This window comes from Astatotilapia calliptera, chromosome 17 (assembly GCF_964374335.1).
Source record: "Astatotilapia calliptera chromosome 17, fAstCal68.1, whole genome shotgun sequence".
Lineage (NCBI taxonomy): Eukaryota > Metazoa > Chordata > Actinopteri > Cichliformes > Cichlidae > Astatotilapia > Astatotilapia calliptera.
The window spans coordinates 31,570,708-31,584,250 of NC_137438.1; the positions used below are offsets into that span (position 1 = coordinate 31,570,708).

At 38.6% G+C, this 13,543-nt stretch overlaps 1 protein-coding gene across 1 annotated transcript in view; it reads right to left on the minus strand.

The window, feature by feature from the left end:
- Window positions 1-250: 250 nt before the first annotated feature.
- The window catches only part of pkp2 (plakophilin 2), a 16,224-nt gene continuing 2,931 nt past the window's right edge, over window positions 251-13,543 (minus strand). The window contains exons 1-13 of the mRNA XM_026147991.2: window positions 13,068-13,543; window positions 10,570-10,640; window positions 8,335-8,954; window positions 8,108-8,246; window positions 7,790-7,997; window positions 7,390-7,567; window positions 5,274-5,391; window positions 4,547-4,708; window positions 3,308-3,490; window positions 2,861-3,014; window positions 2,564-2,756; window positions 1,729-1,810; window positions 251-972 (exon numbers count right to left, since the gene is read on the minus strand). The exon at window positions 13,068-13,543 is cut by the window's right edge and continues 2,931 nt beyond it. Coding sequence (XP_026003776.1) covers window positions 913-972; window positions 1,729-1,810; window positions 2,564-2,756; window positions 2,861-3,014; window positions 3,308-3,490; window positions 4,547-4,708; window positions 5,274-5,391; window positions 7,390-7,567; window positions 7,790-7,997; window positions 8,108-8,246; window positions 8,335-8,954; window positions 10,570-10,640; window positions 13,068-13,251 — 2,352 coding nt within the window. The 5' untranslated portion in view covers window positions 13,252-13,543 and the 3' untranslated portion in view covers window positions 251-912. The remainder of the gene's footprint in view (window positions 973-1,728; window positions 1,811-2,563; window positions 2,757-2,860; window positions 3,015-3,307; window positions 3,491-4,546; window positions 4,709-5,273; window positions 5,392-7,389; window positions 7,568-7,789; window positions 7,998-8,107; window positions 8,247-8,334; window positions 8,955-10,569; window positions 10,641-13,067) is intronic.

The following is a 13,543-nucleotide window of genomic DNA, read 5'->3' on the forward strand; positions in this document are numbered from 1 at the left end:
TCAGCTCCATAAATTGGTATCAGAATTCTTTATGATGTACACCTTGCTAGTACCAGGTTGGAACCCCTTTTGCCTTCAGAGATGCCCGTGCAGGACAGCATGTGCAAATTGTAGCCTCAGTTTCCTATTCTTAGGTGACGGATGCGGCCTCCTGGTGCAGGTCGAAGCAGTCTATCCGTTCTCCTCAGACATCAACAAGGCATTTTCACATAGAGAACAGGTTAACAATCATTTGAGCCACGGTAATGAGTCTTTGAGCGCATTCTGTATTCTTTAATGTACAGCTTCATTTGGTTTGTCTTAAAAAAAGAACTTCTTCATTTTAAAGATTTCATTTGTCTTACAACATCGACTATTATAAACTGACAAGCTGCCGTTATAGAAAGGAGGGGGAAAAAACCCATACAACATAAACAGAAAGAAATACTTCAACTTTCAATAGGTGTCTTATGATTAGTGTAATTTCTGCTATAAAAAACATTCTACATTCATCTGTCATTTTTATCATAAGGCACTATAACAATGATATGCTACACAAGGATTATTAACAACTAAAAGGTGCTTTAAAGGTCACAAAAAGTGTGGTACAGTTCTTCATGAATCAGCAGGTTTACCTCTTTTTAAATAAAACATCTCATTCATTTTGTGGTATCAGAAACATACATTTGAGAACATGAATCCAACTAATGCAAACATTAGGGCAAATAGCTGGAGAGAGATTTCCAAATATATAACAAACAACCAAAAAAAGTCTATCCTTTTTAAAAAAAAGAGTTTCAGTGTTGTTTCCAATGTTTGGTTGTAGCATGACAAAAAACCCCAACAAAACAAAAACAACAGCAATTAAAAAAAAAACCAAACAGTCGCTACATACAGATGAGATGAGATTTATGAATCCACGGCTGAGTTTCATCAGGAGCTCAAAGCTCTTTTTGTCCTTGCATTGACGAAATCGTATTTCTTGAACCCCCGCTGTTGAAAAAGTGTAGGTTAGCGTGCTGTATTTCAGACGTTCAAAAAACATAATGTATGTCTTCTCGCTGCACCGAACTAAAAACTTAAATATCAAAAAGTTATTTAACGAACTGAATGATGCAAATGTGCAGTTTAGTGCTGTGGAATACTACAAATTTTGATATCGATCTGATACTAATAAATATAGGGGCAGTATTGCCGATATCAATACAGACAGCGATACTTTTAATCTATAATGGTGGCTTATATAAGAGAGAGCAGTGCGGCATGAGTTATGAGATGAGTCATGACCAATTTGCCAATTCTGAACACACTAAAAATACTACATGTTTTACTTTTCTCAATAATTAGTTAATAGAAACATTTCAGCATGTTCAAGCTAGTGCATGTCTGACCTATATTTTTCACTTGGCTACGTACTTAACATAGAAACAAAGTATCAGTCCTGTCATGCTAGTATTGATCTGATACCAATATCAGCTTTGGTATCGATACTATGGATATTTAGATCAATCCTCTGAAAGACACAGCTGAATAATGTAACATGCAGCAATGTATCAATAACTAGCAGCTCAGTTCTTTGTTTAAATTAAACAACTTAAAGAGGAAAAGAAGCCATTTCAACCCTCTAAGCCTAAAACACATTTTTAAGTGCTGAGACAGCAACTTAAAGTGCTCATAATGAAGTGTAAAGACATGAAGAAAATCATGTGCAACATGATATGATAGGATGCGATGTGTGCAGGAACTCACTTTCTTGAGGGTCTCATGGACTTCATTGTTTTTCCATATTACGTGCAGCAGAAGGCACGCTGCCTTTTGCATACGACTGGGTCTGTAACGAGGAGAAGGAAAAGGTAAAAATAATACATGCTGTTTTTCTGAACCGAGAGTACTTTTACTTTTTATGCTTATGGTGAACTTTGGATTGACTCCAAAAGTGAAGCAATCCTCATAGATTCCTTTGCTAAAATTACACAATTTATATATTATATTATTGAATTATATTTTGGCCTCTGTACTTAACTTCCACCTTCATAACAACTAACCTTCACAACCATGCCTGTTTGGATTTTGTCAAGACTCTAAAATAAATCGAGGGGCAGCATTAATTGCTTCCTGTCTTCTTGGCATCACTTCAGACAAAATTGAATGTGCTTGTTGTGTGTGTGCCCCTTTTCCACGCTTTTTAAAAACTTCCAGTTGCATGAATTCTGGGCTTTACCTTTTCCCGCTAGTACGATTCTAGCATTTGTTAGTATGTTAATTAGGCATGTGGAATGTGGCATGCACCCATACAACCTACGAAAGCAGTTCCCTCATAACTTTGCGCTAGCCTGTTCATAACTTTGCATGGCTATAGCATTTATTCACATCAGTTTTTTAATTATTCACTTTTATCTGAAGTACCGAGACTCTGAAGAAGTTACTTTATGTTATTGCTACTTAAAGGAACTAAATACAATGGATTAGGTAAATAATGACATAAAAATAAACTAAACAAAATAATGGCACATATATCATTATCTTGCATTGAACATACAACTTCTCATGCCTTGTATCTGAGTGGTTTAGTAATGTAACTAACCCTTTGTCTGTCTTGCTGATGTTGATGATCTTTGGGATGCCGCGGTTTTCGATTATTGCGTCAGCATTCTTCGCATCACTCAGGCACAGGTAAGTCAGGATTTCACATAAAGAAATCGTCACCTCACTAGTCTGGTTGACGTCGGTGCTGTCAAAGGGCAGCATTTTCACCATCTCTGACAACACCTGGTTTGCTTTAGGAGTAAAACAAGTCATGTAAAAGAGCCGTTCAAAAGTGCGGTTTGTGGTCGTGGTGGAACGATAATGGGAAAAGCTTAGAGGAGACATCAAAAGTTACCAATGGCAGGACGAAGTTGATCGTAGCGTGAGATGTTTTTGATTAGAGATACAGCAGGTATCTTTAGATTACTACTTTCACCGTTTAAAATTTCCTTAATCTTCTCAAGACCATTTTCCCGCTGAACAATGATAACGGCGATGCCTCTGTTTATCTGCAGACCACAGAAAAAACATTTTAAATATGTCTTACATGTATGACTTTAAAATACATATACATGTAAATATAAATGTGCTAAACAATACTAATGCATAATGATCAGGTGGCCAAAACAAAAGCTGTTAAATCTGTTAAGCTGTCAAACAGTATTCCAGATTAATCTACCCTTCATTTGACTCATACATACATCTAATAAAGTGCCAGAGATACAGTAGACACACTTGCCTCTTTTCTGCTTACACATCGAACCTATAATTAGATTAAGAGCTGAAGTCCTTCCCATCTTACCTCGTGTTTTCCAGCTGTGATGTTCTGCAGAGCACCAATGGCAGCCTCCTTGATGGTGTCATTTGTACTGCAGGCCATCAGTGATATGTACATCCGCACAGTGATCGTGTCCCACAGCCACTCTATGCCATGGGGGTTGGGGTTGGGCTCGGGCTCCAGCAGGGGGTGCTGATGCACTGCATACTGAGAAGAAGGAGTTTACGAGACAGACTCCAGGTATGTGGGTCCAGTCGGTTCAAATTTACAACAAGAGGTGGCTAACCGTGTTAGCAATTGATTTTATTCAGTATGGACATCTAAAGACTGGTGGTGCATCCATTTTTCCACATTTTCATATTGGAAGTTTAACTTCCTGGCAACAGTTTTAGTGCAAAAGACATACTTATACAGCTTTAGGAAACCAAATCCACGCATCCAGATTTCATTCTTGTAGGAGGCAGAATAACAATCACTGTTAGAGCATCATATTGAAGCCCATAGTTTTCAAAAACTATGCAGTCAGTAGTTACAACTTCTCATTACTGTGTAACTGCTACTCATAAGCTGGACCTTGTATGGCATTTTTACTCTGACTTGTTTTGTTTTTGCTTTGTTCTGATGTTAAATGTGATTTTGTACCACTAACAGCATGTCTTCGTGGCCAGGTTTCCCTTGGAAAAGAGATGTTAATCTCAAGGGACTTCCTAACTAAATAAAGGCTCATTAAAAAATGTCAGCAAATATCAACAAGAATTTAACTGATAGCTCAGGATGTGTTTTAAGCCGCTTTAGCTTGTCTACCAGATGTAAAATTGCAATCCACCTCCTCACCACTTCCCCCTTTAATGCTGCATTTGACTTCATTAATGTCATGTCCATTGTCACTGATGACTGCTTTGTTGCTACACACATGCAACTGCACGGAGGTGTCAGACCAGAACCGTAGCATCAAATAAAATTACTGCAGATGGAAAAAACAATCATCTTTTGAGAATTGTGCTTCTGATTGTCATGCTATGTAGAGCTATGGCTAACTTACATAGATAATAGCATAACAGCAGCAACACTGGCGCACCTGGTAAAGCAGTAATGTATAATGCATGATTTGTTTGGATGTTTCTCACCACCAATATAATACAAGAGAAAGCTAAATGAGCATGTTCTAGTAAAGATGATTAAAGATGTTCTCTCACACTCGGATATTAAACCATAAGAACGTCTTTTGTGTTGTCAGGGTCCATTAATGTGTAAAGAGATTACCTCTGTGATCTTGGCACTGCGATAAGAAAAACAGCCCAAAGTCTTTGGCTGCGAATCCAAGTCTTGGCGAGACTCTGTGAGAACCTGGTCGTTTTTCTTCGGAAGCTCTGACTCAATCTGATAAGACAGGTTGTGCAGGATACAGACGCAGTTCTCCGTGCTCTTCAGAGTAGATGAAGAAAGAAAGTAAAAATTGTCTGGCAAACAATTTAATAACATATGGGGACACAACAGAAACATAGAAGGGAATTCTAAGAATTCAGGCAAAGTTTACATCTGTTTGAAAGTTGTGGAGCTGAAGTCCTTCCCAAGAGAGCATCCGGCAGTGACAGGAAGTACCGGCCATGAAGATAGAAGACAACGTTCCTTTAAACTGTGTTAAAAGTCATTGTGGTTTTGATTTGACGTGTGTATACATTCTGTCTGTGACGTATGAAGGGGCGTCGTTAATTCAAACCCTGATGCTATAAAAATCTGTGTATGCTTTGATTAAGTTGAAGATTAATTCCTGTCTGCATACAGAATGGTCTTCCCACGCGTGTATTCATTAAAATCAATTGTTTGACCAAGATCATCTGGACCTGGTTGTTTGTACTCTCCTTCCTCAATTATGTGAACCTTAACAAAGTACAAGTAAAAATCATTTGTGAACATGTAACAAAAGTGTTGTAAATCAAAGCAGTTTGCCGTGACGCAGACACAGTGAGGACAAATGTTTTCACTTCACCTTGTCATCCATCTTACGGTTAGCTACGGTTCCCCGGATGTAGTAGATCAAAGAATCGATGAGATTGTCACAATTCCTCATTGCTTTCCTGACATATCGGCCTGCGGAACTCAGATTTCTAGAAACAAAAATGTGCCAATTAGATAAGCCCATTTTAATAAAGTCAAAAGTGCTATAAAATATTTTTCTGTCATCTACACAGTTGTGCAAATTAATGGTTGCACTATTTTGGACATCTTTCCGATGCCCGTGGCAATCACAGAAAAATTATATCACAGACTAGTAAGACTAGCCTGTTCTTATGCAGCCCAACAACAGAGGGAAATAAATATGAAAATTAACATTCAGAATCCCCACAAGAGGCTCTTTGTGCAGCCATGGGGAACTCCCTTATTTCATCCACTGGGTGCTCAAAAGGCTTTAGAACATGATAAGGAGAACTCGATAACACTGGGTCAGAGAGGACTGAATGATTTCAGTTCAGCAAAGCCGGGGAAAGAGAGAACTCGATGAATAATTGAGTCTTTCACTCTTTTCATCTGGCTATAGTTGCCAGGGGAGCAGTGGCTCTTATATCTCCTGCTTTGCAAACAGAGAGATGATGTGTGTCTAAATAAGTCCAAAGCAGAAGTACGAGGCATAATCTCAGACCCCAGTAGATAAACTGTGGTTTGACATAATCACATGATAGTAAAGAAACTGTATAAAAATGGATGGTAGTTACTCTCTTGCTTATTATAATTTTAGTGACTAGGCAGTTCCAGACACTTTCACAGAGCTGCTAGATGAACCCCAGATGTTTCTTAAATCAACCATCATATGGTTCTTCTGCCCTTTGCACGCTCCTTCAAATTCTTGTACTGTTCACCTTTCTCCATCGGGGTCTCTACACATACCCCTCTAATCTACACCAATGAGAAAATTGACAATAGCATTAGTTCAGGTAGACCAGAGAGCCAAGCCTAGTGTCCTATCCTGGTAGATCAGCAGTCTACTTTGTCTGATGGATCAGCTGATACTCTTTGTTTAGGTTGCTTTTGCATCTTCAGTCATTTCCATCCCACATTGTAAACAAACAGTAAAAAACAGAAAATGTGCTGGTAATTTTCTGCTAATGCATTACCTATTTTGCTTGTTTGTTTCGCACAGAAATTAATTTTCATATATGGTGAAATGGAAAAAACACTGCATAATGGAAAAAACCACAACAACCTCTTCCAACCACCAGTTTCTGACTTAGTCACTGTCATCTTAGTTGTCACTGATACCCAGGGTCAGTGCCAAAGCTTATAGAGCAGATGGAGAAATAACTTTTATCTGAAGACATTTGGCTCAGTTTACTTTTAGATTTCATGAAGATTGAAGCCAAAAGTACATTGATACTGTTAAATGAGCACAGGTACCCTTGCACTCACATATGCTATATACAAAAGACAAATATATATATATATATATATATATATATATATATATATATATATATATATATATATATATATATATATATATATGCAATAGCTTACTGGCAATGTGAGAGTTTAGCCAGATCCAAAAAAAAGCTGGAAAGCATTTTAAAAACACAATGTAACTATGGGCAGATCTAACAAACACAAGCCCCTGGGGTTACTAAACAATACTACACCAGGTTTTCCATTTATGCCGATCCATCTGGAGGCCCCAGATCAAATCTATGTCACACAGTACATAGACTGGTTTCGGTCATTATGCAAATGGAGGAGTTTAAATTACATCGTATATATAAGATTGGGGAAACCTGCAGTCAGCTGAGATTGAAGAAGTCACTTGGATGAGTGACAAAACGTTTCTCCCACAAAACGCTTCGTCCAGATGAACAGAATCGACTTTTGGAGGGTCACACAGTATAAATCCCTGGAGTTTGAGGATGTAGGTGATAAATTCAGAAGCAGAAGAACTTTTTGTCCTTCAGAAATTAAATGCTATGATCCCAAACAATATCTTCTGATCTGCTGAAATCTTCGACCTCTTCTGTTTATAATCAGCAGATTAAGTGACACCTACAGTAGTTTTTGGTTTATCCCAATGAAAAACATCCCAGCAAGTACAGTTTTTTCGCAGCTAACAAAAGAGAACCTACCGCAGGCAGCCGGTGGCATTGATGAAAGTTTCATCATCCACTAGCAGTTCATCTTTCGGATTCTCGCCTTCAAAAATGCCAGAACTGGGAACAAGAACGGAGCGGCTGAGAGTGGATAAGGCATGATGTGGAAAAGCCTCCTTCAACATGTCATGAGAGGAGAGGTTCCACAAAAGACCTGTGGGAGAGATTGAGATTTCGTTTTTTGCAAGGAGATAAATCACAAAAATATAAATAAGCTAGTGCTGCATTGCATATATGAGTCTCAGAGCATGATTTCATATGTATCAAAGGCAATGTTTATTTAAAGCGAGCAAAACCAGTTTTGACGAGAGCTTGAAATTTGCAAACCTAATCAGATTAAAATTAGGACATGTAGTGTGTTTAAACACAAACTAACCCGTAAGATGCCGCCTGGTCTCCTTATCGCGGCTGCTATTCAGTACAGTAGGAATCAAAGACAAGCCTGCGTTTTCCTTAACATTAAGCTTATTTCTATCGTTCTCATAAACAGCATTACGCAGCGCCCCGGCAGTGGCACGCTGCACTTCTTCGCTGTCATTGTTAAGTAGAAACATGAGCTTCTCAATCCCGTTCACATGGCAAATCTGGAGAAAATAGAGAAAGCAAGAATGGACCAACGATTGACGAATTCATGTATCAGGATTTATAATCGCTCTGCATCCTTAACACATAAAATACCTGTGATTAAACATACCTTGCCTCTAGCAATGGCACTCTTGAAACATTCATTTTGTATGAAACTGGTTGCACAGATCAGTTTTTCCTCTTCATTCTGGGTCAAAAGCTGCACAGCCTTCTCCATTGTCATCCTCGGAGACTTGCTTACTGACATCCTGTGTGAAAATCCACAAATGTTTCAAAATGTAGATTATCAATACAGGATCATATTGAAATAATGAATGTACAGAACAAAGGTCTTACAGTTTTGTGACATTCTGCACGTGCATCTGCTTAATGGGTAACTGCGTTGCTGCCCGCCTGCCAGCATCCGTCTCCACACTGCTGACAGAGGGCGGGTATGAGTTCACTCTAAGGGATTTATAGTGGCCCCTTTCCCTCTTCTGTTTTAGCCCGAACATGCTATCCTTAGGCTGGATAGAACTAAACATGGTGTCACCATTTCTTCTCTGCATTTTTTCTGTGAAAGTTGGTTTCACAGTACTTTGTCTGTAAGTCCACTTAGAACCATATTCTCCATTTTTCCGAAATGCAGCATTTGCAGGTACAGATTGCAATCCTAAGGTCTGTCTAAACGTCCTTTGCTGGACGTTCCCTCGTGCAGGTGTGTATGCACATCTCTGTGTGCTATGAGGTAAATCTGAAAAAACATGGTGGTGAAAGGAAGCTGACTTTGCCAAGTGAGTGCCAACTTTGGGTGAATGACTTGATACAGAGGGGGTGGGCATCCCAGAATAAGTACTGCATTTAAAGTGCCTATGAGGTTGCTCTGGGCTTGACTGAGGGGACACTTCCAGCCTCCTGGATGGTTTGCGGTCATGGTCGCCAGAGAAGGAGTGACTGGAGAAGGACGATCTATTTACCTGTGAGAAGGAAAAACAAAAACAGCTTTAATGCACTGGCCTGGTTACCCTGCTCTTTCACTGTATGGGACTTTGTACTTCCATTTATATACTTGGATGTCATTATAGTCAGAAATACACAGCACAGCAACTACTTGTGCAAAAGGTCATTATGATGTCTTGGTAACCCCACCCCAATGCTTTATCACTGTGCACGAGTGAACAGAACAAACTTCAGCACAAAGAAATACTGATGCGGTTTAAAATATATGACTTATTCCTTTAATGCGTTATTGTCAGAAACAGCTCCATATGTTGTCTATAAAGAGAAACATTATAGTTCACAATTAAAATCTATAGTAACTGCCTATTTACGCAAGCTGCTGCTACTTGTTTTTCTTTATAATAGGTTGAGAATACAGAAGTCACTACCCATAGACTTTAAACAAGACATAAGGATGTTCATAGACTCTTGGATTCATTTATTATTTTAATTTGTTTGTTTGTTTGTTTGTTTGTTTGTTTGTTTGTTTGTTTGTTTGTTTGTTTGTTTAATTTTAGCTCAGCTTTTTAAATTGTATGAGTGACAAAGTTGGTATTTGGGGTATGGCCTCGGTGACTCACAGTGTCACTCATCAGCTAGGATTTATCTCACTGAACTGGAACTCTGATGTTAGAGTCACACAAGACTCACAAACTAGTACAAGTATAATCGAGACTTTACATTCAGAGTTCAGCTAGAAACTTACAGATCTGAAACAGAAATTTTAAAATTCCTCCACAAATCATGACGTCCATCTGTGACATGACAATCAAACAATTCAACTGGTCTTCTTTTGCTAGTTTCCAAGTCTTTTTAATACCCTGAGCCATAATGCGGTTTATGTGACAAGTAATATGTTTTGATGTGCAGTTAATTAAACTAATAGTCTGTTCAGGAAGTCTGTGCTCCAGTTCTGGTGAGTAAAATGCTAATATTTTATTTGCATGACACTTAGCATTGGTGTGTAACGTAGCACTTGCTCTTGTTCAAATACACTCACTTTTGGCTCCAACAACCAAAGATGCCGATGGCTGTAACGCTTAATGCTTGTCAACAACTGGGCACGTCCATGTTTTTATACATAATCTATCCTTTTACCCTTCTTTTACTTTCTAAGGCAAAAAGAGCTTTTTATTTTTTCAGTATTAAATTGCTTTTTTTTTCCTTCAAGCATCCACGCACATAAAGTAAACACTGTTGCATAACAGATAAGATACGAAAAGAATACAATGACTTATTATTCAACAGACTTGGGTTCTGTGAGCATGCATAAAGCAGCAGCAGGATACCACAGAGAACCATTTGCCTGTATTCAAATTATGGAGTACAATATTTAAAGTGCAGTACAGTATGAGGCCACAAGTTCAAGTAGTTTGTCCTTTTATAATCATTCTGTACAGGGACGACTAAAGCAAGCATGCTGAGCTGAATGCGCTTAATATCTGTGGAGGAATCTGCATACTTCAGATCTGTATTAGCTCTAAAAAAACAGAAGCGAGATGAATATTCTAGTGATCGATTAGGATGACAAATGTCCCCAAAATGTTTGGGTGCATGTGGCGGTGCATAAGAATAAATAAAGGAGAGTCTTACCTTCGTGTTCGTTAAAAGTCCATCTGCATCATTTAAGCTCGCTGTTTCATATTTCTGTGAACAGACACCACCTGAAACAAGTCAAAGAGGTTTGGTTAGTCCGTATGATAATTCCCGCCATGCCTGTTAGTGTTCTCATATCTGGATCGTGATTCCGACTCTGGTTTCCTCAGCTTTGAAAGGACAGTGCACACTCACGGTGCACAGCAGACATCTGTGCAACCTGCAAAATAAATGGCATCTAATTTAAAAAGAAGATGGAAGAGAGATGGCAAAGCAGTGAGATTAAATGGATCGGACATTAAATGCTATCTGTTAAATAATGTTTCATGACACATTAGGCACATTTGTATTATGTATCATTGAAAAAGTCCTTGAACTCTGAGCAGGTGTAACATCTGGTTTCCAGTTGGTGACTATCACAGCAGTAGAGCATGATTCACTTATCATTATCAGTGACCACTTGTGCCCTGTGCATGGGATTATTGTGATTCTGGGAGAGAAAATTCCTAGACATATTATTACAATGCAGCAGATATGTCAGCAGTACAGTGTACATTTTAGGACATCGTCAGGTCTCAGGAAAAAAGTCGTAAGGTATCAGGAAAAAAGTCGGGTCTCAGGTCTCAGACATTGAGACCCGACGTTTTTCCTGAGAACTGAGACCTTGCATTTTTTTTGTCTGAGACCTGACAACTTTTTTCCTGAGAACTGAGACCTAACATTTTTTTGTCTGATACCTGGCGACTTTTTTTCCTGAGAACTGAGACCTGACAACTTTTTTCCTGAGACCTGACGATGTCCTAAAATGTACACCGTACAGCAGACTTATTATAGGTTTGTATTTTCTAATTAGTTTGGTTTTTGTTTTTAATTTGGTTTAGTTCAAGTTGGGATGGATTTTCTTGTTTAGTTTAGTTTTTAATTGTTGGAAAATGTTTAGTTTTAGTTGGGTTTTTTCGTTAAGTATTATAAGGGAACATTTTAAAAGCAGTTGACTCTCAGTCTTCTAGACATTCGGAGTAATAGTAACTTTGAAATAATAATGTGAAAATTCTGAGCATATTTTAATGATGAATAAATGTGTGAATTTTACCTTCCACAATACTTAGTTAAAATGCACACACAGACACACACTTTTCATGTATTTTGAAAGTTGTTTTTTGGAGAGCTGGAATGTCAATGTGCCTGTCTCTAAATCACTTTGGATAAACTTCTGTTGTTTAAATATTTTCTAGTCTATAAATAAAATAAACAAGACAGCAGACACAAAACAGTTCAGAGATTTTCCTTTTTTTTAAAAACAAACAAACATGTAATCCATCCATCTTTTTCTTCTTATCAAATTCAGGGTTGTGGTGGTGCTCACCCTGAACCCATCACCAGGCTATCACAGGGCGCATACACAGAGACAACCATTCAGTCACATTAACGCCTGCAGCAAATTTAGAATTGCCTGTTAACCTAACATGAATGTCTTTGGACCGTGGGAACACCTAACACAGCCACAGGGAGAACACACAAACTCGAGAAGAAAGGACTCGGCCGGCCGGTGAATCCAAACCCAGGACCTTTTTGCAGTGAGTTGACAGTGCATTATAACAACGAAATATTTTAGGGAGAAGAAGTCACAAAATAAATAATGCAAATAATAAAAAGTCTTGTAATCCCCTTTAATAGCACTCTGCAATCTGTAAAGACTTGAGGGGAAGCCAGTAAAAAAATTCTTTCATTTTTATTTACAGGGTAGTGTTGACTCATGTGGTTAACCATCCGTCTAAACACACCTAACAAAGCTTTTAATAGTCAGTGATGCTTCATAAATTCAACCAAACCTGTCCAGATACAGGCAATATTACTTTTAATTTTTTATAGTTGTCAAAATTGAATAGAAGACCTCTTTATTTTTGGCTGCCAATACTTAATAAATAAGGTCATCAGTGGATGACATAGTAAAATTAGGTTCTGGCAGTTATCACTTTTAGGGAACTGCAGAAACCTGTTAGACAAGAGGATTAACTAGGAAGTGTGCATTCCACTTACAGAAATGTCTGTGTTTACACTAACTAGACTTCTAGTAAGCTCCCCTTAATGCAGAGCACAGCCTCAGGACAGACAAAGCAGGGTCTGGCAAAGGAAAGGGGTTTCATAGTTTACTTTAGGGGTTTCCAGCTTGGACCCTTTTGAAAGGGTAACATAGCCACCAGGGTGGGAAAGGAGGAAAAACTCTGTACTTCTATTATTATTATTCATATTAATATTGTTTGTGGTTATTATTATTCAGTAAAACAGTTGATAGTTCACTAATCTACCTGTACATGTCCCTGACATCCTAAAGTTTAAATATTAGATTTGGAAAGTGGGAGGAAGTTATTTTTGCTACCACTCTCATTCACTTCATTCATTAGTACTACTTCATTAGCTTGGCTTACAGTGCACCCGGTTTCTCCCAAATGCGTCAAAGTATGATGCTGATTCGTTTTCAAAATGAACATTACCATTTGACTGAGTCTTTTTAGACTTCCTGGACATTGTGAGCTGAACCTGCCGGTGAACCCGCTGATTCCGGTCCTCATCGGGCTGCGTTGAGGATCGCAGATCGGCCGGCAAAGCCAGGCTGGTGTCATCCAGCACAGAGGAGTCGTGCGCAGGTAACGCCGACTTAAAAAACGGATCGTCCATTGTGAACAACAAATGAGAGCAAAAGAAAAAAAAAACTCGCCAAGAGTCGAGAGGTCAGTTTTTCCTTTTAACCATATAGATAGGGATCCTGGAATAATAGTCGACGCTGCTTTGTTTCTCCCACTTTCCCTCAGCTAGGTACAGCCAGGAGGGCGGGGCTAAAGGCGCACCTGAGGTGTCAGGTGTCACCACGAGGACACGTCAGGTAACAATGTGTGAATGTAGCTGTGTGCTTTAATTATTTACTATTTATTTCCCTGCAGACTTTTTTTTTTTTTTAAAGTTTAACGGC